Source organism: Pelobates fuscus, chromosome 1 (assembly GCF_036172605.1).
Source record: "Pelobates fuscus isolate aPelFus1 chromosome 1, aPelFus1.pri, whole genome shotgun sequence".
NCBI lineage: Eukaryota > Metazoa > Chordata > Amphibia > Anura > Pelobatidae > Pelobates > Pelobates fuscus.
Window position 1 is genome coordinate 424,633,680 of NC_086317.1, and position 25,040 is coordinate 424,658,719.

General features: G+C 39.7%; 1 protein-coding gene across 1 annotated transcript; it reads right to left on the reverse strand.

Annotated features, from left to right (window-relative positions):
- Positions 1-3,416: 3,416 nt before the first annotated feature.
- DHRS12 (dehydrogenase/reductase 12) lies at positions 3,417-23,613 on the reverse strand. Its single transcript, XM_063444851.1, has 10 exons — positions 23,514-23,613; positions 21,654-21,787; positions 20,798-20,880; positions 18,672-18,764; positions 11,799-11,880; positions 11,137-11,198; positions 10,016-10,120; positions 6,216-6,306; positions 4,742-4,879; positions 3,417-3,650 (listed from the first exon to the last, which is right to left on the reverse strand). The coding sequence occupies exons 1-10, from the start codon at positions 23,567-23,569 to the stop codon at positions 3,523-3,525; spliced, it is 972 nt and encodes a 323-aa protein (XP_063300921.1). The 5' UTR covers positions 23,570-23,613; the 3' UTR covers positions 3,417-3,522.
- Between the last annotated feature and the right edge of the window lie 1,427 nt (positions 23,614-25,040).

Consider the following 25,040-nt stretch of genomic DNA (forward strand, 5'->3'; position numbering starts at 1 on the left):
GTCGGTTTGTAGACTTAAGAGGAATCAGGCTGGCCAGACCTCCTCTTCCTAAATATTCCAATTTCTGGGAGATCACTCAGGTTGTTTCCCTTTTAGAATCCTGGCCCTCTGAGGATTTGACGTTGCGTCAACTCTCTGCCAAAATGGCCTTACTCCTATGTCTGGTATTCTTCCATAGGGTCTCAGACATTCGAGCTTTCGATTTCCACGCCATCGTCTTCTAACCCGAAGGCGTTACATTTCATATTACCAGGCGTACTAAGACTAAATCATCTGTTTTCTACCCTTATTTTCCAAATAGACAGTCACTCTGTGTGACGCTCTGCGTAAGAAATTATATAGATGCCACAACCACTCCGTCCATCTACAGGACCCCTTCTCGCATCCTATGTCAAACCACACAAACCGGTGTCGACCCCCACCATCGCACGCTGGATCAGATGGATACTAGCCCAAGCAGATGTGGACTCCACTTTTGGTGCACACTCAGTCAGAGGAGCAGCTGCATCCTCAGCCTTTTGTGCAGGTAGCTCCCTCTGACATTTTGTCATCTGCGGATTGGTCCAGGGAGTCTACCTTTCGTACATTATTTCAAACCTATACCACATGCATCTTCTATTGTATAGGAGCGTTAAAACAGCAAAAATTAAGCCTCCTGTCTTGCCATAAAATTAGGGATTATTCTAGCTTTAGTGACTGAATAATCTAAATTTTATTAACGACAGGAGGTGAATATTTTCCCTCCCTTCTTTATACCCACCCTAAGGTAAGGTACTCATAAGTTTTAGTCACTGTTTCCACACACACTTATACACCACCTGTCATAGGTTCACGACACACACTCTAACCTAGTGTTAAAAATTTAATATATTTTACATGAGATATTAAAGTTGTTGTTCCTAATGTGCATACCATAAATTGCATTCATCTAGTATGAACCTATACTCATGATTTTCTTCTATTTCCCTTTAGTGTAAAAAAAAAAACAAAAAACAACACTTCGGATATTTGGATCCTTCAATCATTGACTACATCAGGACCTCGATTTAGTCCACAGTTCATAATTACGGTTTACATGATTGACACTCGTATCGTCGGCTACAGCAAGAAAGAGGATATAGGAGGAGCTTGATGACATCATAATACGGTTATACTCTCTGATTGGTTGAATAGTTTTACATTACTGTTAATTATTTCTTTGCTGCTGGGAGGTTCAGTAAAGAAATAAGCAAATATTCGCCTCCTGTCGTTAATAAAATTTAGATTATTCAGTCACTAAAGCTAGAATAATCCCTAATTCTCAGGGCTTAATACCTTGAAGGTCTATGGCATACGCACCAGGGGTGAAATTTGCACTTGCCATGAAAAGTAAACCTCACACAAAGTAAGCTGAATTGACTTGGGGGTCTGGAGGGCCCCTTTAATGATGGAGACAAACTTCAAATGGATTTAATGATGTGGCACTTTATTGAACAGTCGCATTTCAAAACAAATGACAATCATACATATGACACATTAATTCTCAAATAAAAAGCAGGTTTTTACTTTAGTTTATAACAAGATTTGTATCTTGTTATAAACACATTACAAGAGTAGATGCTCAAAGCAGGACAATGCATCCCCACAAAGTAGGAGTGCTACCACTGCTAACAAAATAGGAACAATTAGGTTTTTGAATTGAATGTTACTCCTTTCCTCTTTATGCTGACTCCTGAGACATTACACAGGAAGAGCAGCAACTCTGCATTGGTCTCAGCTTAGACCCGGAATGTATATTATCCCACTCATATATACTTTAAAGAAAGTAGAACCAATTACAGAGGCTGGAGTGCCATCTTAATCATACAGAACCTGCAAAGAGCTTGGTGGACAAGTTCTGCTGAAAATGTTTAGTGAAATGCAGGATCTGAAGCTTTAGATTTTATTTTAAGATTAGGCAAAGAACAATGCAGTCTCATACGGACACCTGAAACTTGCCTATACAATGTATCCTGTATGGTAGATAAAAGAAAAAAAAGCCAAGCACGAGATGGTGAGGACCCTGCTTTAGTGTGCCTACAGTCCAGGTGGAGTAAACAAGGTATAGAGCAATAAATCCAGAAAGGAGTAAGGATAGCATTGTTCTTGTCAGTCAAGCATTTACAATATGTGAGGTAGCGTTACAATAAAGAGAAGTAGTGTGAAGCACACTATGGTAGTGCATATGGTGTGAAATGGCTTTAAACTGCAGACGGGTGAGACTTGCCTAAACAAATAAGTTTCTAACTAGTATGAACCCCTTGGTGATAAATTAACAATGACAGACATACCCAGTATGTTGGCTGGTTACTGGCTAAACTTTGTATTAGTTTAGATGTGGTTTTTCCTGCAGATTTTCACCTGATAAAACATATGCCAGCAAAAAAAAAAAAAAGTTATCAAAACATGGAAGAGCATGGTAACACTGAATTTTAGTTTAACCCTATAAACTTCCAATACATCTTTCTATTGTATATATGGGGGAAGGGATGAGGATTAAAAAATAAATAAGGGACCCAGAACTAACGCTTGAGGCATCGTACAAGTTAGAAGACAGGATGTAGTGCCAGAAAAGAAGACCCTGAAAGGTAGAGAGAGGAAGAAAATGAACAATGTAACGGGAGTCCAAAACTGTAAAAGGTTTCAAGAAGAAGTGTGTGGTCTAACATGCAGAGTGATCAAGAAGAATTAGTACAGATTCATTACATATTGGATTGGTAGGAATTATACTGTGGATTTAGAAGTGAGGTATAGTACAGGCACTTGCATTAATCAGTGAGCTAAGTCAATTAGTGCAGAACTCTAGCACCGACTCAGTATCTCAAAAACTTTATTAAAGGACAACTGTCACCGCAAAACTATTTTTCAATGCAACAATCTTTTCATACAATGAAGTATAAAAAAAAAAGTTTATGATAAGACCAGATCCATATACCTGCATCTTGGGTCAGTATTTCAACCCAACAGTTAGTCTCTATGGCAGGGATAGGCCACCTTTGCACTCCAGATGTTGTGGACTACATCCACCATTATGCTCTTACACCCAAAATGCTGGCAAAGCATCATGGGAGGTGTAGTCCAAAACATCTGGAGTGCCAAAGACTGCCTATGCCTGCTTTATGGTCTTCCCTGCTCCAATTCCTGCACAGTGCAGGGGCATCTTCGTTTTGACAAAGATCAGTTTCAGTGTAGTCAATGAAAAAAAATTAAAAAGATGTGTGTGAAAAGGATTTGTCGGAGTTGTACTTTATTATTTTTTAGGCTTCTGCAAGTCTTCCCTGATAAGTAGACTGCAAAGGGCAATGACTGATAATGTCATTATGCTGTATTGGGAGTGAAGCATGAAAGGTCACAGTCTGTGTATATATATATATATATATAAAAAAAATATTTTGAGGTTACGGGAAATACATTTTATTATGAACAGCAGACATTCTATTAAGCCAAGTAAACGATGCCTCATTTTCCACCCAGTTTAGTATGTAAATCACATTGTAAGAAAGTTTACAGTTTACAGGCGGCCGGTGCAAATCGCTGAGAGAGCTCTTCAAGGGTTTCTAAAAGCTTCTCTTCATCCCCAGGAGACGATTGAGTACTCGCCAGGGGTAAGTGAGTAGAAACAGGTTTTCGATCTGTGAACACAAACAACACTGTCAGGTTTCCAATGAGAAGTTTCATCTTCAAATGTTGCTTTTATAGCAGAAGTTAACATTCTGTTGAATTATTTACTTATTTTATTAACCATGTACTGCAAAAACAATAGCAGGTGCTGTAAAATTCAACTTTAGGATTATGTAAAAAGAAATACCAGGCAATAGCCAAACTTGCAGCAAATCAGAGTTCTGACATTCCACAATTACATGATGGATATAGGATACTTTTCCTAAAAACGATCTGTTTATTTTCCAACCAGTGTACTGGGAGATCAGCTGTGTTAAGATTATCAACAGTTTTCAAACCCTTGGGGAGTATTGCAAATTATATATATATATATATATATATATATATATATATATATATATATATATATATATATATATATATATATATATATATATATATATATATAAGAGCATGTGTTGGCACTGTAACTTTACAGAAATTTAAATCTTCCATTAACACATTGGATTTTTGTGTTTAAAGCCTAATAAAAGTTGTAATATGTAAAATATTTAGGGTGTCTTAGACATGACCAGAGTTATTTACTAAAGCTGGCATGGATAATTTGTCCAGTTTGGATATTTTGGCTCTAAATTGTATTTTCACTTTAGTTTGTTTTTGAAGACATACTAAAATTGGCACAAAAACACCAAGTCACCATGACATTGAATACACTCTTCAGCATTATAAAAAAGGGGATTTTTTTTTTTTTATTAAATTTTACAGCCGCACCAGACATGCTTGCCAGAGGTTGGTGGGTGTTACACCCCCCTGGACTGCACATGTACATTGTCATTTTAACTCACTCTACTCATTTTCTGCATTAGTATTTAAAAGTTTACCAAAAAAAAAAAAACAATTATATACACATCTCTATCTATCTATCTATCTATATATATATACATACACATATATACACACACACACAGACAGACGCACTTTTTTTAAATAAATAAAATCATAGCCCAGTGCAATTACATGGGGCTTCACTAGCAAAAAAATAAAATCTGCTTTGCCAAACAGGAAGCAGATTTATATAATGCTAGAACCAAACAGGTGCTACCTTGAAAGAAGAGCCCGCTGGGATGTTTAATGGAAGCTGGAGACAGCGACAGCCAAATTACAGTATCAGCTCCTTGATCCTCTGTGCGTAACCTATTCTTCATTTTCTCATAGAAGTCTGGCATGGAGGATCGCACCGCTTAGGAAAAAAAAAAAAAAAAAAAAATGAAATGGTTACATTTACAGTTAGGTACATTTTAAATTACACAGGGCTAGCCGAGCACCATACAGCATGTAGTTCACACACATCTGCAATGCCAAAGTGCTTAATAAGGCTTTTAGACTTTATCATAATTACCAAAAATGTAAAACCTTTTTATGATTATTTACACAAATTCAGTAGGAAAAACGATGCAGGACCCAACAGAATGGTTGCAACATCTTATGTGGCAACATGCAAGAGAGTGTTAGAAGAATACTTAGAACATTATTTAAGATGTGCAATAATTATAGCATTTTCTTTAATTGCTTTAACGGATCATGTAAACAAGCCATCATTCAATTTAAAATTTACTATCTGGCAAAATGTTACATTTATAAACAGGCTCCTCTTTAAATATAGACAATACAAGTTTTGATATGGACTTTGTGAGGAACAGATTTAATTCACATTCTTGGCTACTGAATTATATCCTGGGCAGCACTTTAATCAGATAATCTACTGAGAACCTCTAACCTGAGAAACCTCTAACCTGAGAAACCTCTAACCTGAGAAACCTCTAACCTGAGAAACCTCTAACCTGAGAAACCTCTAACCTGAGAAACCTCTAACCTGAGAAACCTCTAACCTGAGAAACCTCTAACCTGAGAAACCTCTAACCTGAGAAACCTCTAACCTGAGAAACCTCTAACCTGAGAAACCTCTAACCTGAGAAACCTCTAACCTGAGAAACCTCTAACCTGAGAAACCTCTAACCTGAGAAACCTCTAACCTGAGAAACCTCTAACCTGAGAAACCTCTAACCTGAGAAACCTCTAACCTGAGAAACCTCTAACCTGAGAAACCTCTAACCTGAGAAACCTCTAACCTGAGAAACCTCTAACCTGAGAAACCTCTAACCTGAGAAACCTCTAACCTGAGAAACCTCTAACCTGAGAAACCTCTAACCTGAGAAACCTCTAACCTGAGAAACCTCTAACCTGAGAAACCTCTAACCTGGACAGATTAAGAGAATCAGAAACTTTAGAGATCTGTGCTACTAGTCATTTCTATTATTGATGATAGATATAGAGTTATAGATATATATATATTAAAATTTCCTGAAATTACTATAGCCAACGTTTCCTTCAACAAATCTAGCCATAAAATGCACAATAGCTGTATATAGACAAACAAACGATACTTATCCAATTGATTTTCAGATAATGCAGGAAGATCGGTTGTGTTTAGATTTTATTATTTTTGGCAATCATATAGTGTCAACCAGTTCTGTAGCGTTTTATGGAGTATGCCCGTATTGTGGCATTAAAATTACCTGGCGTGTCTGCCCAGCCCGGGTGCATGACAGAGAAGTGGATTTTTGGGTAGGACTTAGCCCACTGTTCTGTTAGGATTACTTGCTGTCTCTAAAACAGAAACATAAAAAAGAAAATCATACTCAGTTTTTACATATTTACAATCCATAAACACGCCCTTTATACAGATGACACCTACCAAGAAGTATACTGCTTTAATCACCCCAAGGAAGCAATGGGGTTTCAACTGGAGATGTGACAAGTGCATTGAACTTTTAAAGAACCACTAAAGTCATCAATGAAGTGGTCTGGGTGCAATGGTCCTGTCATTTTACCCATTCATGATAAAATGTTGCCGTTTTTCAGAAATGTTAAACGCACCTCCAGTGGCTGTTACTTGGACAGCCAATGGAAGCGCCTTCACTGGACTGACAGAGTAAAACTCGCTCACATGATGCAGAAACCCCCATAGGAAATGCTCTATGAAGATTACTGGACTGGGCCGCGTCGGAGGAGGCCATGCATCTTCCATGACGTTGCTGGGGGTGGAGAAGTGAGCAGCGCCAAAGGAGTTTCAGTGATGGAAAAATGTAAAAGTAAAAAAAAAAAAAATTCATGCACACATGGTCCTTTAAGAACAAAAAGGAATGTTTAAAAAAAAAAAAAAAAATTCTACAAATTGGCTATTTTTTCAGCTCAGCTATGCAGTTTTCAGTAGGACAACTGGGACATTACATGCATTCCCTGTTTAAAACAGGGCATTTTAGGACCTAAAAAAAACATAACTATATTGTGCCAAACCGACTAGGTTTCCCATCATAGATTAAAGGAAGACTTTGATGAAATATTAAACTTTTCATATATAGTAGTATACCTTACTTTGAAAAGGCCATAGCACACTGGTTGTTTGTGGATTTTTTTTGTTCTGATTGAAGCATGTGTCGGGGTGTTGGCAGATTTACAGAATCACCTGGTGCTGAAGCCCAAATCTCAATGACCCCTACACTGGGGCACCTCCCTAGGAGTTATACAGTCACCTATCTGCTGAGGATCCTGAAGAAGCACTATATTAGTCATCTTATATCAGGTGACTGCTTTGATAATGAGCCTAATGGGAGGGTGGACACAACATACTAGTATCCTGCTGCCCAACCACCACCTGTAGAGATATGGAGCTAAATTGAGCCTTCCGCCCTCAAAGCCCACCTAGCTCCCTAATTACTGTACTAGCCGCAAGAGGGAATACAAATCTTAATTATTTCAAATAAAGGATCATGGCCATTACAACTTTGCACGTGAAATGGTCTTTCAAGGACAATACTACAGGATCGCTAAATTTATGGTGCAGGGTACTAATAAGTTCTAAGCCACTCTCTGATCAAATTAGTTTAAATTGCTGAAGGTGCGCTGCAAGGAAGAGTATTATCATTATATTCCCAGTAAGCGGTTTACTTTAAAAACGCAAAGAGACACCAATCACACACTCCCACAATGCAAGGCTGATGTATGCATGACCCTCTACCCAACACCCCAACAAGAACCCATTGTGTTTGCAACAGAAATGATAGAGGACACATTGTTCTCTGCACAAAGAGACCCTCTGAGCTTTAGAAGGCCAGCTCATTCTACGTTCACATAGAACATGTGCAGTGGGCAGCATTAGTTAGTACGATCACTAACCCCTTCAGTACCACATACAGCAAAATAAGTCAACGCTATATAAATACTACTAGTAATAAGAACAGAACAAGCACGTAATTTATTTGAAACATGGGATTCAGAGCGAAAACAAAAGTAGGAATGCACCAAAATGAAAATTCGGAGCCGAAACCGAAAAATTCAGGATGACCTTGGCAGAAAACCAAAACTGAAAAAGACTTTTCCACCCAAATGATTTTAAAATAGTTTTTTTCTATAACTGTATTAATATTAGACTTTTTAATGAATCTAATATGAAAAACTATAAGCCAATAAAATAAATAACCCCACTTTTATTGAAAGCAACACCAAAATTAGACAGAAAATAACTTAAAAAATTAAAATCTACATTCAGTTAAGCCAAGTTTATGACAGTCCATTTTCAGTATCAGCTGTGTTGCCAAGTGAAACACAACACATGCAAAATAAATAAATAAAAGTATTCACTAGCGGGGCAGAGCCTAGCATCCAGGCTGAGCGGTTGTGCTGAACCTCAGCTCCTGCTTACACCAGCATACTTTGGGGTTAACCCCCCCCCCCCCCCAAAAAAAAAACAGCGCAATTGCTCACTGGAGTGGAGCTATCATGATGGGGACACCCGGGGGAATCTATAGAATCCAAGAACAAGCGTGTAACATTCCAGGAACCCCTGAGGCCTAACAGGAATTGAGTGTTGGGGAGACGGCTACTGCCCACACTAACGGTCCTGAACATGGATCCCTCAGGGCTCCCAACTCCTATCCCCCTCCCCCCCCCCCCCCCCCCAGGAGTAGTCCCAGAAGATTGGAAGTTAGCGAATGTTGTGCCCATTCATAAGAAAGGTAGTAGGGAGGAGTCGGGCAACTATAGGCCAGTAAGCCTTACTTCAGTAGTGGGGAAAGTAATGGAAACCATAGGATTGCTGAACATCTAAAATCAGATGGATTTCAAGATCAGAGACAACATGGGTTTACTTGAGGGAGATCATGCCAAACTAATCGTACTGATTTTTTTGATTGGGTAACTAAAATTATAGATCAGGGTGGTGCAGTAGACATTGTTTACCTAGATTTCGGTAAGGCTTTTGACACTGTTGCACATAGAAGGCTTATCAATAAACTGCATTTTTTAAGTTTGGATTCCAATATTGTTGAATGGGTAAGGCAGTGGCTGAGTGACAGGTAACAGAGGGTTGTAGTCAATGGAGTATATTCAAAGCTTTGGCTTGTCACCAGTGGGGTACCTCAGGGATCTGTACTTGGACCCATTCTCTTTAATATTTTTTTAGTGATATTGCAGAAGGTCTTGTTGGTAAGGCATGTCTTTTTGCTGATGATACCATGATATGAAACAGGGTTTATATTCCAGGAGGGATAAGCCAAATGGCAAATGATTTAGGTAAACTAGAAAAATGGTCAGAGTTGTGGCAACTGACATTTAATGTGGATAAGTGCAAGATAATGCGTCTTGGACGTAAAAACCCAAGGGCAGAGTACAGAATATTTGATAGAGTCCTAACCTCAACATCTGAGGAAAGGGAATTAGGGGTAATTATTTCTGATGACTTAAAGGTAGGCAGACAATGTAATAAAGCAGCAGGAAATGCTAGCAGAATCATTGGTTGTATAGGGATAGGTATTAGCAGTATAAAGAGGGAAGTGCTCATGCCATTGTACAGAACATGGTGAGACCTCACTTGGAGTATTTTATGCAGTACTGGAGACCGTATCTTCAGAAGGATATTGATACTTTAGAGTTCAGAGAATGGCTACTAAACTGGTTCATGGATTGCAGGATAAAACTTACAAGGAACTTACAAGGAAAGGTTAAAGGATCTTAACATGTATAGCTTGGAGGAAAGACGAGATGGGGTGGATAGGATAAAAACATTCAAATACATAAAGGGAATCAACACAGTAAAGGAGGAGAGTAAAAGAAGAAAAACTACCACAACAAGAGGACATGTTCTTACATTAGAGGGGCAAAAGGTTTTATAAATAATATCATGAGGTATTACTTTACTGAGAGGGTAGTGGATGCATGGAATAGCCTTCCAGCTTAAGTGGTAAAGGTTAACACAGTAAATGAGTTTAAGCATGCGTGGGATAGGCATAAGGCTACAAAAAAAAAAAAAAGGGCATACCTTGTTCTGTGCATAGGCCATTGTCCCATCAAATGTCCCATTTTCAAATTGTAGGTCTGAGACATTTAGCTTTTGGACTAGCATACCCCCCGAAGCAACATTTACCTGCAATAAAAGAAGAATTATTTCTCTCTGTAGATACCACAAAGTCATTTCACAATGGCAGCTTTCTGTTATTAAGAATTGCGGTTAAAACCACTCAAGAAAGTTATGGTGGGGAAAAATTGGATAGTCAATACCATGTTAAACATAGATCTGCACACCAGTCAAGCCATACGACTTGCTTTTCACACAGAAATCACAAACTTACAGTGATGTTACTACCGCAAATGTTTCTGGGTGGGCATATGCTACTTAGTTCAAGAATCACATTATTGCCTCGTTATTCCATTTTAAACATGGATTCCTTGGAGTTTATGTTTGTTGTATACAACAGTTTTGAAACAGAACTCCTGAAGAGATGCAAAGCCAGTGAACAACTCATGTGTGAGATCAAAAAAGGACCTCTCTGTTCCATAGAACATTATATAGTGAGGGCCAAAAGCATTTGTGGAGTCAACTTTTTTTATTAATAAATCCATACCAATGAGATTATATACAATGAATGCTCAACGCATGGAGCTTTGCTTGACTAGGTACGAAAGGTGACAGCTTTTAAATGAACTCTATTTGCCGCCTCGCAAAGTCAGGCTCTTTCGATTGCATGGTTCATAACATTGGTTAATGTTCGAGGCTCTAGCGCTCAAATGTCTGCCCGATAACTTCCCATCAGGTCAACCCGCACCAGATAGTGCATTTGGTAGGGTGCAATGGTCTCTGATTAATTATCCATTGATTCTCTCAACCCCAGAAACAGTTTTGTTTATTGACGAAGCCATTTAAATGAAAAATGAGCTTTGTCAGACATTTTGAGTTCATAAATAAATTCATTGTTTTCTCTAGCCAATTAGTTGTTCCTATGTGAAATTACCCACGAAGAGTCTCCTAAGATTCCGTTATAATATGTACCTTAAACAAAAAAAAGTCAACTACTAACAAGTTATTTACCGGTCAAATGCTACTCTGAATATTGGCCCACCCACCCTGTATAAACAACAAAGGTTACATAAATATTAACTCACTACTCGAGCATCATCTTCCTTCTCCAGAACAGGCAGCAAAGCTTTGGTCAGAATATACAAACCTGAGAAAAATATAGGAAATATAATTAAAGTGATTGAAGAAAAAAAAAAATTATATAGGATATATATTAAAAAAAAAAAATAATAATAATAAAAATATGGTAATATTTTTAAAACATCTGATTAATATATATTAGACATTTTAAAACATTACCATACATACCCAGAAAAGGAAAAATGTAGAAGCTTCTATGCTACAAATTTTAGCAATTTCTGGAAGAAGTTAAAAATTCACACATTTCATATTGCTGGGCATATTTTAAAAGCTACACTAGCATCTGTAATGTGTTTTATGGGCAACTGCTCCTCAACCCAAGTTGCTTGCTGCTGTGGTTACACACAGAGCATTTATAATAGTAGGACACTTGACCTTTAAATTAAACATGTCCTTGTATTGAAGATATTCTCCAGCAGGGCTAATCACTAATGTGAGAATTGTCAGGAATTCAAAAGGGAATTTCAAATTTTAGACAAAGATAGCTGAACTGGAAGTACAGCGGTCGTCTGCATTTAAGAATATGTTATTTTAATGGAGACTATAGTAGTGGTAGAGCCGTGCTAAAGAGATATTGTACATGGAGCCTGAATTTGTCTCCTCTTACCCATAGTGTTGGTGGCAAAGTTTTTCTCCAAGCCGTCATCTGTTAGCTCTCGTTTGTTTACCATGCAGCCAGCATTGTTTATCTGCAGAGAAGAGGAAAGAGAAAATAAAAAAATAAAAAAAGATATATATCCCCAAAGAGGTTATGGTGGGGAAAAAATTGTGGATAGTGAATACAATGTTAAACAAAAATCTGCACACCAGTCAAGCCATAAGACTTGCTTTTCCCACAGAGATCACAAATCTGCAGTAATGTTACTACCGCAAAGGACTGGGTGGGTATATGCAAATTCGTTTGTTAAACCACTAACCACTACATACCAGGAGCACACCAAAAGACTTGCCATTTTGGAGGTGCGCTGACCCAGTCATCTAGCCATCATTATCTGGCCCTTGCCCAAGTCACTCAGATCTTTTCACTTGCCCTTATTTCCTGCTTCCAAACACTTGAAATTCAAGAAGTGACTGTTCACTTGCTGCCTAGTATATCCCACCCCTTGACAGATTTTTCTTCCTTTTAATTTATTCCGAGGACTTAAATAGCTAGAAGTTCCATCGCACAATCGGCAGGAGTGAAACTACTACCAGGGCTAAACTTGCCAATAGCTAGTTTAAATTTTAATCCCTGTGTGTATACATGTATCAAAATTATATTCGGATGAACATTTCTCACCAAAACACGGACATACTTTCTCTTGGTTTGTGCAGAAACCGTTTATATCTATATTACTTTGTGTTCTTAAAGCGACACGGTCATGGCCGAATCCATTTATTGTTTGGTTTTTTTCTGACCCCCATAATAGCATAAGGGAGATTAAAATCTACCTGATGCCCGCACGCACTATGCCACGCGTAAGGGGATGTCTACTAAACAGTGAGCAGCCAAAAAAAAAAAAGAAAAAAAAGAAAACCGAAAGCAACCCCCCCCCCCCCAAACAAATGGCCCCATGGCCACCAACCGTGCCCCGCGAGAGGGGGCTATTCAAGTAAACGGGGGACATAGGATACCCCACCCATGAGCGGCGGGTGGGGACCCTAAATGAAAATGGGTGGGGGGGGAGGGGACCTATTGTCCTTCCGCCCCCCCACCGATGGCGGCCTTCCCACGCCCTGCAATTTAACTTAGAGCAATCTGATTGGTTGATTCCAAACCAACCAGAGTGCTCTGACGGGTAAATGAAAAGACTGACCATTAAGTCTCTACATTTACCTGTCACAGCACTGATTGGTTGGTTTGAAATCCAACCAGAGTGCTCTGAGTAATTTTACACAGCGTGAGAAAGTTCTTTGAAATTTTACCATGCGGTGTAATTTGACTTATAACACTGATTGGTTGCTTTCAATCAACGTGTTATGTGTCAAATTACACAGCATGGGAAAATTCCAAAGAAATTTCCCACGCTGTGTAAAAGGACACAGCACTCTGGTTGGCTTGAAATCCAACCAGAGTGCTGTGACAGGTAAATGTAGAGACTTACCAGTCAGAGCACTCTGATTGGTTGGCTTAAACCAACCAGAGCGCTCTGAGCCCCATTGCAGGGTGTGGGAAGGCATTATAAGCGTTAGAGATATCTTTGCCAGAAGCTCAAGGAAGCAGGCTGAAGGGTCAGTGTTAGGACCCGCTTAGGGGGGTCTGCCTTGACGTTGGCAGGCGGGCATTCCCTCCAATGGCCATTGGAGCAACTAAATGACCTCCATTTGTCTAAATATACATAGGGATTAAGGAGAGAGCGCAGGTAACTGTCTTTTCTTTGGTTTTTACTATATATTGGGGCTGATGTGTACTGTAGTCGTTGCTGCCAGCCCAGTAGTAATGGGAGAGAGCGCAGGACTTCTCTTTTTGTATTATAAGACGACATCAAATGGCAAGTTATTTTTTATTTAGAGGGATATAGTTTTCTCGTCCCCCCCCCTCGCTATTGTTCGGTTAAGGGGGGTAGATATGTCTTTATTACATTTTTTTTTGGGTGGGGTGACTAGGGGCCTGGGGACGCCTAGTCACCTGGGGGGTGGTGTAAATACACTTTTTACACTTGGCCCTCACCCGTTGCCCATGGGTAGGGGCCGGGGGAGGACAATAGGTTTCCCCCTTATTGTAATTTAGGGCCCCCACCAATCTTGGTCTTTCAGCCTTTTGGTAGATAGCTCCCTAATTCCCATGGTATTAGGGAGCCATCTACTAAGCGGCTGCAAGATGCAGCCGTGATCGGATCGGAATTTCATTCATTCGAATTAAAATTTTGAACCGGACAAAGTCCCGAATGGATGAACTGCTCTCATTCTGTTAGGGCGAAATTCTGTCGTTTTGCTGGGGTTCGGGAATATAGAAAGGAGGCATCGCGAGAACACTGAGGAAAGGTGAGAATTGTGGGAAAATTTCTCTGACCACAGGAAACGGAGCACACTTTGCTCCTCCGCTGGTCAAGCGTAGGAAACCTCTCCCCCTTCTGACTTTGATTTCCTTTCTGGCACAATTAAGATCCTTTTCACTAAAACTATCATTGTTGCTGGAATCTACCGCTCACCTAGCTCTCCAGTGCACTCCCTTTCTGACATGACCCAACTACTAAGTGAAACTGTAGCTCAAAACCAAAAAAGTGAACTGTTGGTTTTTGGAGATTTTAATATTGATTGGCTGAATCCTAAAAATAATAAATCATGTACGCTGTTTAAGTCTTTGTAGCTAACACAATTAATTTCGTCCCCATCTAGGATTAATATTAAAAGCCAGAACCATACCTTGCTAGATTGGATTCTCTCCAGTTATTCTGACAGAATCCAGGAGGTGGGCGTTTTCCCTAACAATTTCAGTGACCCTTGTCTAGTGTACTGCATACGCAAAATAAAGGCCACTAAATCCCCTCCCAAGATTATAAGCACCAGGTCATTCAACAAATTTAATCTTGAATCCTTTTCAAATGATCTCAAGAACATACCATGGCACAGATTAGGTCTAATATCAGATCTAGACTCTGCAATTGCATTTTTTCAGTCCAAGCTCTTGCTTTTTTGGAATTTGCATGCCCCTCTGCGTAAAGTGCGACTTAAAGGGACACACCTGCCCTTGGTTACAGCGGACCTCATTCAAAATGTACCAGTTTAGAGATTTTTACTGTGGTCAACGTTCAAGCATATTGGCTCCATGAACGATCACTGTGCTTACAGACATTGGCAAAATGCATGCACAAAGCAAACAAAAATGGCACAGGCCCAATATTTCAGTGAAAATTTGAACAACAACCTATCAAACCCAAGAAACGTATGGAAAATCATAAATAGCATACAAACCCCCATAAATCCACTCCCAACCCTCCACTGTCAAAATGGACAACCAAACACTGCAACACACACTAGATGTAGCAAATGCCTTTAATAATTATTTTGTTGGATGTGCTACCACCCTGGTTGCCAAGAGAACAAATGACACTCATTTTCAGACCACAAATAAAGATCGGGCCCTCCCAAATCTTCAAAATCCTAATTTAGAGAAATTCAATTTTAGACCTGTGCCTGTTAGTGTCGTTATTAAACATGTTAATAATTGAAAAATGAAAAACCAGTGTGGACCAGATCTAATCCTAGCAACGTTGCTGAAGCTCGGTGCACCAGCAATTGCTAAACCGGTCACTACCCTTATCAATGAATCCCTGGTATCAGGATACATACCCAAACTTTGGAAGACTGCAAAAGTTGTACCAATCCATAAAAATGGTGACAATACTTTCTTATCCAACTATCACCCGATATTGTTCACTGTATTGTCAAAAATCTTGGAAAAGTGCAGCCACACGCAAATATTGTCAACGATCAAATTATGAACACTGGCAAAACTGTTACAATGATCTTTGGAAGTGTACCTAAATTACGTAGACTACAAAATCAACAATTGTGTATCAGAACAAATTCAAATAGCACACTGACATCAGTCTGCTCTTTTAAATATCTAGGTATGTTGCTAGACCCCAATCTATCCTTTGGCCTTCACATTGAAAAAAATCTCTTCAAAACTTTTTTTTTTTTTTTAAATGTTTCATTTTTATTGAGATGAAAAGATGTTGGATTGACACAATATCAGGCATAACATAATCGACAGTTGGTACATAAGGACACCGATATGCAAGGTAATGACAGCTTTCAGCGGCATTTAAACATCATAACCGCGCTGCAGCCGTACAAATTGTCGTAAGTTGACATCTATGACTGTGTTATGAGTAGTGAGTAATGAGTAATGAGTAGTGCCCCGCTTAGGGAAACATGGTAAGCTGGGAACGTTCTTCAGTGTGGTATCATGCCGCCATGTGGTATCCCCCAGAGACCTGGGGGGGGGGGGGGCGCCATACCCAGTTAGCGTCTTCCGCTCACCTTTGGGGTGGGTCGGACAGGTAACAGGTATGCCTGCAGTACCTTTGTCCTTTTTACTTTAGCACATTTGTGTGTCCTGTAGGCTGGCCGGGTATTTACCCTACACTTCATCCCATGTTTTGGGGCTCGGTATTGCTATGTAAGCCCTTTTTGTGCGTGGGGGGGGGGGGTTGGTGGGTGTTAATTGGGAGGAGGATACAACATGGGAGGGGGGGGGGTGAGATGCTCTTACTCTGTACAGCTTGATAGGGTATAGCGAGACATGTTGATGCCACTACCTATATCATCATTTCAACCAGGTCCTGGTATAGTGTTCTAGTGTTCCACCTATTGTATGTGCCATCTGCTCGTACTGTTTCGTAAGGTCCACTTTAGCAAGTACTGCCTGTACATCAGGGACCGCCGTGGTTTTCCACAGAGCAGCTATGCATGTTTTGGCGGCTAGGGTTATGTGGGTGACCAGCACCGCTTCGTAGGCTGTAAGGTATCCGGGTAACATGTGAAGCAGGTAGTGTTCTGGTTTGAGTGGTATGCGTTTACCTATTTTAGTGTGGATTATGTCTTGAATTTGTTGCCAGTATTGGTCAAGTGCCTGGCAGTACCAGAATATGTGGCTCGTGTCTCCCACTTGGTGGTTGCAGCGCCAATCTCTTCAAAACTTTACGCCAAACTAGGTGCCCTGTACAGAAACAAATCCTGCCTAAGCCCTACAGTAAGTAACAGTGCAACAAATGCTAATGCCGTCATAGATTATGGGGATGTAGTGTATGCACCCGCACTGCAAACCCACCTTAATAAACGTAATACTTTATGTAATTTGTTCTGCTGATTTGTACTAGAATGTAATTACTTTACCCACCACTGAAAGATGTTAAAAGAGCTAAACTGTCTGTCGCTGGAATCTCGACGCACTCTTCATCCTTCCAGCCTTGTGCATAAGAGCATTTCTGGGAAGCTCCCACCCTACCTGAGTAGAATGCTCTCCCTGGCTGTTCCCACCTCCTATAACTTACGATCTAGTACTAGCGCAATATTTAATAAAAATAAAGTGGCTCGATCCTCCATTTCCTACAGAGCACCGCAATTGTGAAATAACCTCAGGGACACAGTCAAATCTTCATTCAATCTAAAATCGTTTAACCCCTTAAGGACACATGACATGTGTGACACGTCATTATCCCCTTTTATTCCAGAAGTTTGGTCCTTAAGGGGTTAAGAGATCTATGGCAATAAACCTCAGCACACAATGCACCTGTCATGGTTGGCTATATTTATTACCTGTTATGTGTTACATTTATATATGTGTATATATATATTTCGTTTGTATATTGTATTTTTGTAACATTGTATCCTATTGTAACAATGCAAGGTTTTGTGGACAAAGACCCAGGACATACTTGAAAACGAGAGAAATCTCAATGTATCCATCCTACTAAAATATTTTATAAATAAATAATATATGTGTGACAAATTCCACAATAAATACTACATTGAAAACAGAGCATCCATCAATGTAAAACAAACAAAAATTAAATCTGTGTTAACATTCTATGCTGTATTAGTTTCCATTCTATTTCTGCAACGACTGGTAACATTCATTAGATTAAAAGGAAGTATTGCTTCAGTTAAAAGCTTCCGCAGAGAAGTTTAAAAACCCCTCTGGTACAAAAACATTAAATTAGCCTAATGTCAGACATAATATTACCAGATAATTGCTAAATTGCTTAGAAAAACACGCACATGGTAACCTCACAATGAACTTCACCAGAATGCAACCGTATGGAGCTTATCTACTAAACACTCAGTTGACCGTTCAATTTTAGGTGTTGCCAGGGTTTGAGGTTTCCCCAATTGATATTTGCATATAGACTTACAAACTAATAGCAATTATCCAGATTAGGATTCCTTTCACTCTGAAGATTTACAAAAGTTTATTTTTATAATCCCCTCTATATATGCTTTATCTGAGAATGCTTTTAAAAACACCATAATGTGTAGAGGCATAGTAAAACGAAAATTAAAAGCCAGTGCTTGAGTTACAAAGAGAATACTTAGTAGGCTCAAAAAGGGGCCATTAGAACAAAGTTTTTTTCTTAAACATGGCCAGGCTGTGCCGACACATTTTAAAGGCAGTCAAAAGCTCCTGTCATTATACAGTCTCATACTAAACATTAAATGGGTAAGGTAATTGCTACGGTTCAGTGTAAGGTTTTGGTTTTTTGTCAAAGCATGGCCCTCCCTAGGGTGCAGAGACGGCGCCCTCCTCAGCCACACTGACAAGAATTTACACTTCCGCATTACCAAAACGAACACAAGTAAATTCACCATATAGATCTACAACTATTCCACATTTCAAGTGTTAGACTAGTCTTTTTTTATAGTCAGAACAACATAGGTGGATAATAACACAAATAATAATAATCTGAATATATTACAATACAGTATCCAGCAAATTCATTAATTGGCTACCTTAAAATGCATTCTGTGTGTATATCCCTATGGTTCAACTTACCAAGACATTCAGCTTGTTCTCAGTCTTAAATTTTTCTGCAAATTCCCATATTGCTCTGGGATTGGACATGTCCAGCAAATGCACCACCACATTCTAAATAGAGACATGGAAAACTGTTAGATATTGATTTTGAATGTTTCAGAGACCAGGCCTCGGTTTAATTTTAGGAGCAGCAAAGTGTCATTCTACCTCCCCAGTCTTGAACACTTAACTTTATTTTAACCCCTCAAGGACACGTGACATGAAGTTCCAGAAGTTTGGTCCTTAAGGGGTTAACATAACAAAAGCAAATTGTAAAATGGTGGAAATCAGACATTTGAGGTCGGGAACTAAGGCTGTGTCAGTTGGAGTGTGCCGGAACAGATGGTTGGGTTAGGCCTGTAAATAAAGAGGGCCTGCTTAGGGAATGAGATAATAGAGATGAGGGACAAGATGGTGGGTTTTGCGGAAGACACAACAGTCTTGAGGTACCATTTAAAGCATCACTGTTTGGGGAGTTTTCTGAATTCAAAAAGTCCCCCGATGGCGACATCGCCGCTGGGGATCTGGTGGCAGGTGAAGGAGAGTTTACTTACATACGCGAGAGTACAGCATTGAGGCTTATAAGGGAGACCGTGGGATCCTCCACAGATAGACAATTCCCTGCAGCCATGACAGATACCGGCTGCAGGGATTGACTCTGTAGCTCTGCCTTGTGTCGAAGAAACTCAGGCAGAAGAGCAATACTTTGTCTCTGTATCTCTCGTTTGGGTAGGAATTTCAGTGAAATACTAAATGTTCCTGGCTGGGATGACAGTGCCGCTTTACAGACAGATAAACCCCTTCCACAACTGCAGGCCTATGGCCTTAACATTTAGATTTAATTTTTACATACATGCAGTTTTATTGTAAAACAAATGTAATAAAGAATACACAATATAATTAATATGTACATATAAAAAAAAAAAACAACAAAAAAAAAAACTGACATATTAGCAGGGTCTGACGTCATCATGGACTAAATAATTGAAGGTAAATAATTATTTGCAACATGTAATTAACTCTCACTAAGCCAAGAAATGCATGAGCACCATCTTAAGTGGCGTTTGTTTGTATTTCTAATGTACTAAAAAGAATTGGTATGGATATTCAACAAAAATGTTATGAAACATGTTGATTGTGTGTAAGATGATATTCATTGAGGACTTAGATTCTTTATTATTATTATAAAAGGGGCTCTGAGGGAGTGCCACTAGGCATGAAAAACTGCAAGACGTTGTTATATTCTTCCTGTTAAAGCATTTGGCAGCTTTAAGAATGGAACCTGGAAATAGCAAGAATTACAGTTTTACATTTATTCCTCTAGAGAGCATGTGTTTTTATAGAAGTGGGGCAACCAATAAATAGGACACTATAGTCAACAGAACAACTACAGCTTATTGTAGTTGTTCTGGTATCGACTGCCTGTCCCTGCGGGTTTTTTGCGGTTAACAGAGCCTAACCTCCAGTGGCAGTCACTCAGATAGCCACTAGAGGTGCTTCCTGGGGCAGTGCTGCACAAGTTCAGCTTCTCGCCGAATGTTGAGGAGATGCTGATTGGATAGGAGGGCTTTGGCTCCACCTACCGCCTCACCTCCTTGGTTGAGATTATCAGAATTGACATTATCAGCCAATTCAATGCTTTCCTGTGGTAAAGTGTTGTGATTGGCTGAGACCATCAATTCTGATAATGTCAGCCAAGGAGGGGTGCGGGGCTAGATGCGAGGAGCCCTGCGCAACACTGGAAAAGGCGAGTAAAATCACTTCTCTCTCCAGAGATAAGGGGGCCCCGACCACCTAAACTGTGGATTTCGAACTATAGTATCAGGAATATACATTTGTGTTCCTGACACTATAGTGTCCTTTTAATCAATCATTCTCCTCTGATCCTGCACACATCACAATATTCTTTGTGCGATCATTGGATGAAATCTAAGAGCAGCCAATCAGAATACTGCTTCAAGTTCATTTTTTCCCTCCTCTTTGAGTCCATCCGCACTCCATAAAACGCTAGTCTTATTGCTGCAATACAATGCAGCTATCAATATCAATTAATAATTTAGGAATTGCAAACCCCTCAGAGAAGGACAGATAAGACAGACTCGCACCTGGTTCCCACTGCTAGATATTATCTCATTTTTGGCTTCTTCTGCTCGTTCGCTGTTTCTACACACTAAATGAACAGTGCCACCTATGCAGAGAAAATAAAACAGTTGTCAAAGACAGAATTCTAAGTGTGTGCCAAGTAACACCAAAACTATGCAACATTAATCTTCAAGTTTTCTAAGAAACACTACATTAAGATATATTCATGAATATCACAGTTGTATTGCATGCTGAAGTACAAAAAAAATTGTATAATGTTGGCTTTAAATGATCTACTCTTCTTCGTACTATTATAAAAATGTATACTATATTTCACATTATGGGTCTCTCTTCCTAGTTGCAGTAGGAAAACTCATAGCTCATAGCTTAGGTCAATCTATAATTGGTCAGGTCTGATGCCACATGCAGCAAATTGTGATAAAAATAAAAAGATAAAAAAGAGACAACAGCTCAATGATTTGCATATACTGATCAATATACTAAAAAGCTTTCTCTTGATTTAACTTCTCCATCTAACTACCATCCAATGACCTCTCTTTCACCTCAAAGCTTCTTAAACAATTTGTATGTACCCATCTGAGCCATTTTTTAAAATACCAGTTCTTTTGTTGACTCTCTTCAATGTTTCCACTCTCTACATTCATCACAACTCAATTCAAAGGTCACTATTAACCACCAATTTCGCTCAACCTCTCCGCTGCTTTTGACATGGTTGACCCAGGGTGGAACCAGAACCTAATCTCAGGAGGGACACTGGTAGGTTATTTAAAAGGAACACTCCAGTGAAAGTGGTTTCGAACTTCCTAATCTTCAAATAAAATAGCATATTGCATACTATTTTGGTAGCATCTGCCACACCTTTTTTTGCTATTGCCAGAGCCGTTGCTTTGCCAATCCCACTGTTAGCACCAGTAATCATGTAGTGTCTTCCAGTGACATCCACTTCCAAATCACCGGCACAAAAGTGTTTGGCTGCCGCTTCATATCCACCTCTATAATAAATAAAAAAAATATACAAGTATAAACTGGTGTCAATTTGAATGTAATTTCAAGCAAACAACATTGGTTCACGTGGGAAATGCTATCAGCAATCCAGGGGTAGGCTGCTAACTTGACATTAACTTGACACCGGGGCAAGTACAATCGTCCAGTCTTTGTTTCCACACAAATCTCACAGATCTCGGTGTGTCCTACTCACACCAATCACGCAACATATAGGATTATATCAATGGAGACTGTTAGAGTCATGAGGTGTGACATCACAGAAATATGTGGAAAGGGACACTCCACTGCCCAAATAAATAAATCACAGTTTAGTAGATATACCCCAAATTAATGCATACATGCACTTAATCATTGTTTCCCCACTGGGGTATATCTAAAAACAGCTTGAGAAACGTGTGGTTCTCTTGTCTGAAGCCTTTGCAAGCTCTCCCCTTCTAACCCAGGCCAGGGGGTATCAGGAAGGTTTTAAAACATCATGCCCTGTAACTGCGTAAAAATGTGATGGAAGGTGTTCTGTGTTAGTTTGCTCCCAGTGTAGTACACAAATCACGTTAATATTTTTAACACTCAGAGCTGAATGTTTTTAATAAAATTTTCTTAGAATATAAAATGTCTGGGGAATGCATTGGCTGGAGAGACAAGTTCCAGAATTGCCACACTATCAACTAATCCTGCATCCTTCCAAGGATACAGAGTTGAATAATTAAAAACCAAGGCAATGTAGATATAGGAGGACAAACTTCAAAACTCGGCTGATATAAACATATCCTTTCAGGTAAAAATCCGTTTATATCAATTCTTAAGATTATTCACATTAACAAATATTATTGATACTACTAATAAACTGATATCAGCATGTTAACCATGTGTTAAGTATCTGTTACTATGAACCAATCTGTGGGCTGATTATTCTCATATGGAGGAAACAGAATATACTAGCTTGGTCAATACTTTACAGATGTGATGGTTATAGTGACTTGGCCAAAGACCAGAGAGAGAGAGATAGAGATATAGTTATGGTACCTGAGTGCATCAGACAGATTTCATAACCAACAAGACAGCCCCTGATCTGTTAGGTTAAACAATAACTATGTAACAGTATATTACATAGCAGTTACCGCCCTCTCTGTTACACAAGCCTTACACAATGTGGGTCTGTGAACAAGTTAGTGCCATTGATTATACATAAAACACACACAATGCATTACAAAAATCACACATAGCCAGAAAAGAACCATTAGAATATATATATATATATATATATATATACACACATACACACACACACACCTATATAAATTACATTACACTGTACACAAATTCAGCATTATATGGCAATGTTAGTAGCAATTAAGAGAGCTCAGACTTCCGTTTGCAATCAACACAGCAAGTATGTTAGGTATACCGGCTTCCTGATGCTAATCAATAGGGAACGGGGTAGGGGTGGAAAAGGTAGACTCCCCTCAGTGAACTACAGCTCCCATCATGCCTTGCCAGGGACCCTTTAAATGGGATTTACATGTTGTCCACCCCTGATATAAGGCATAGAGCAGAAGTAAAACAGAGTGTGCAATACGGAGAGGGTCCCACTCAGAGGCAGGTTCTGATTATACACTAAATGACTATAACCACCACACCCAGCCCTGATTGCATACAGTTCCCATGATAGAGCTTGTTCTGCACACAGTTGCACACATTGAGCTCTGCACTTACTTGGTGTATTCTCTCAGCCCCTTTATAAACCACACAGTGTTCCTGTACAGCGACATGTTGTGTGTTACAGGATCAGACAGGAGTTTGCACTGAGAGCAGCACCCCCATGTCCCTGCCCCTATCACCTCTTCACCTCCCTCCCACACTGACAGCTAGCAGGAGGCCCCGCCCACATTAACTATTCCATGCCCACTGAGCACTGCAGGGATCTTAGTGTGTGTCACATTGTAACCTTGTACTGCTTGATGGAATTACAGTGACTGAGCCTAGTGCATGGGGTAACCTGCTGCATGAAGTGTGCCTTTATAGATTAAAAAACACAGTATGGTGAGAAAATAAAAAATATTTAATTTAAATGAATGACTCCCAACGCCTAGAGCTAGCTAAAATGCTTTATGTGTACAAAAAAGGCAGCTTTTAATAGAAAGTGGCACTTTTATAAATTAACCTTATTAGATTTGTTGGCTTTCAAGCAGACCCCCCCAAGTCCTATTACTTCCTGGTTTGGTTAGCTTATTTGCACTGAACTAAAAGGGAAAATCCAGTGCCAGGAAAACATACCCTGTAGTACCCCTCTCCCTCCCACCCCCATCCCAAGTTGCTGAAGGGGTTAAAACCCCTTCAGTGACTTACCGGAGTCCAGCGCTGATGTCCCTCGGCGCTGGTCAGGCGACATCAGCTGAAAGGAGAGACCTAATGCGCATGCGCGGCATTGGCCGCGCAAGCGCATTAGACCTCCCCATAGGAAAGCATTATTTAATGCTTTCCTATGGGGATTTTGGCGATGCCGGAGGTCCTCACATAGCGTGAGGACGTCCAGCGTCACTGAAAACACTTTTCGTGTTCCAAGAACACGGAAGTCCATCTAGTGGCTGTTTGATAGACAGACACTAGAGGAGAAGTTAACCCTGCAAGGTAAATAATGCAGTTTATGAAAACTGCCATAATTACACTTGCAGGGTTAAGGGTAGTGGGAGTTGGCACCCAGACCACTCCAATGTCTTGCACAGACTACTCATTGAGTTGCATTGGGAAGTCTGTAATTGGACAGTCACAGAAAATCTGGGCGGGGTTAGAAGAGGAGGGCTTGCAAAGGCTGCAGACATTAGTAGTTTTTCAAGCTGCTTTTATATATAACACCAGTAAAAAGGCATTATTAAATGCATGCATGCTTTCATTAGGGGTATATCTACTAAACAGTGTTTAAAAAAAACAAATAAAACATTTAGGTAGTGGAGTGTCCTTTCAAATAAAATGTAAAATAAGGTAGTTTAGTGTTTAGTTTTTTTTTTTAAAGAACATAAAAAAAAACTCTTTGCACTCAGTGACTCTAGTAAATAAAATGTACTCTCCACTCCCAATAAATTGTCCCGCTGCTGGGGAGAGAGACCGGTTGTCTCTGCTCCCTGTAGGACACACTGCTGCTGGGGGGGAAGGGCGACACCTTCGGCCCCCTGGGATGCATACTGCTGCTGGGGAGGGAGATTGCTTGTCTCCAATCCCTGTAGGGAACACTGCTGCTGGGGA

Excerpts from the sequence above, each read along its gene's own strand:
- DHRS12 (XM_063444851.1), bottom strand. The coding sequence starts at position 23,569 with ATGTCGCTGTACAGGAACACTGTGTGGTTTATAAAGGGGCTGAGAGAA. Across the intron at positions 18,765-20,797 it reads TATCTAGCAGTGGGAACCAG|AATGTGGTGGTGCATTTGCT; the intron begins GTGCGAGTCTGT and ends GTCTCTATTTAG. Across the intron at positions 4,880-6,215 it reads GGGCTGGGCAGACACGCCAG|CGGTGCGATCCTCCATGCCA; the intron begins GTAATTTTAATG and ends TTTTTTCCTAAG.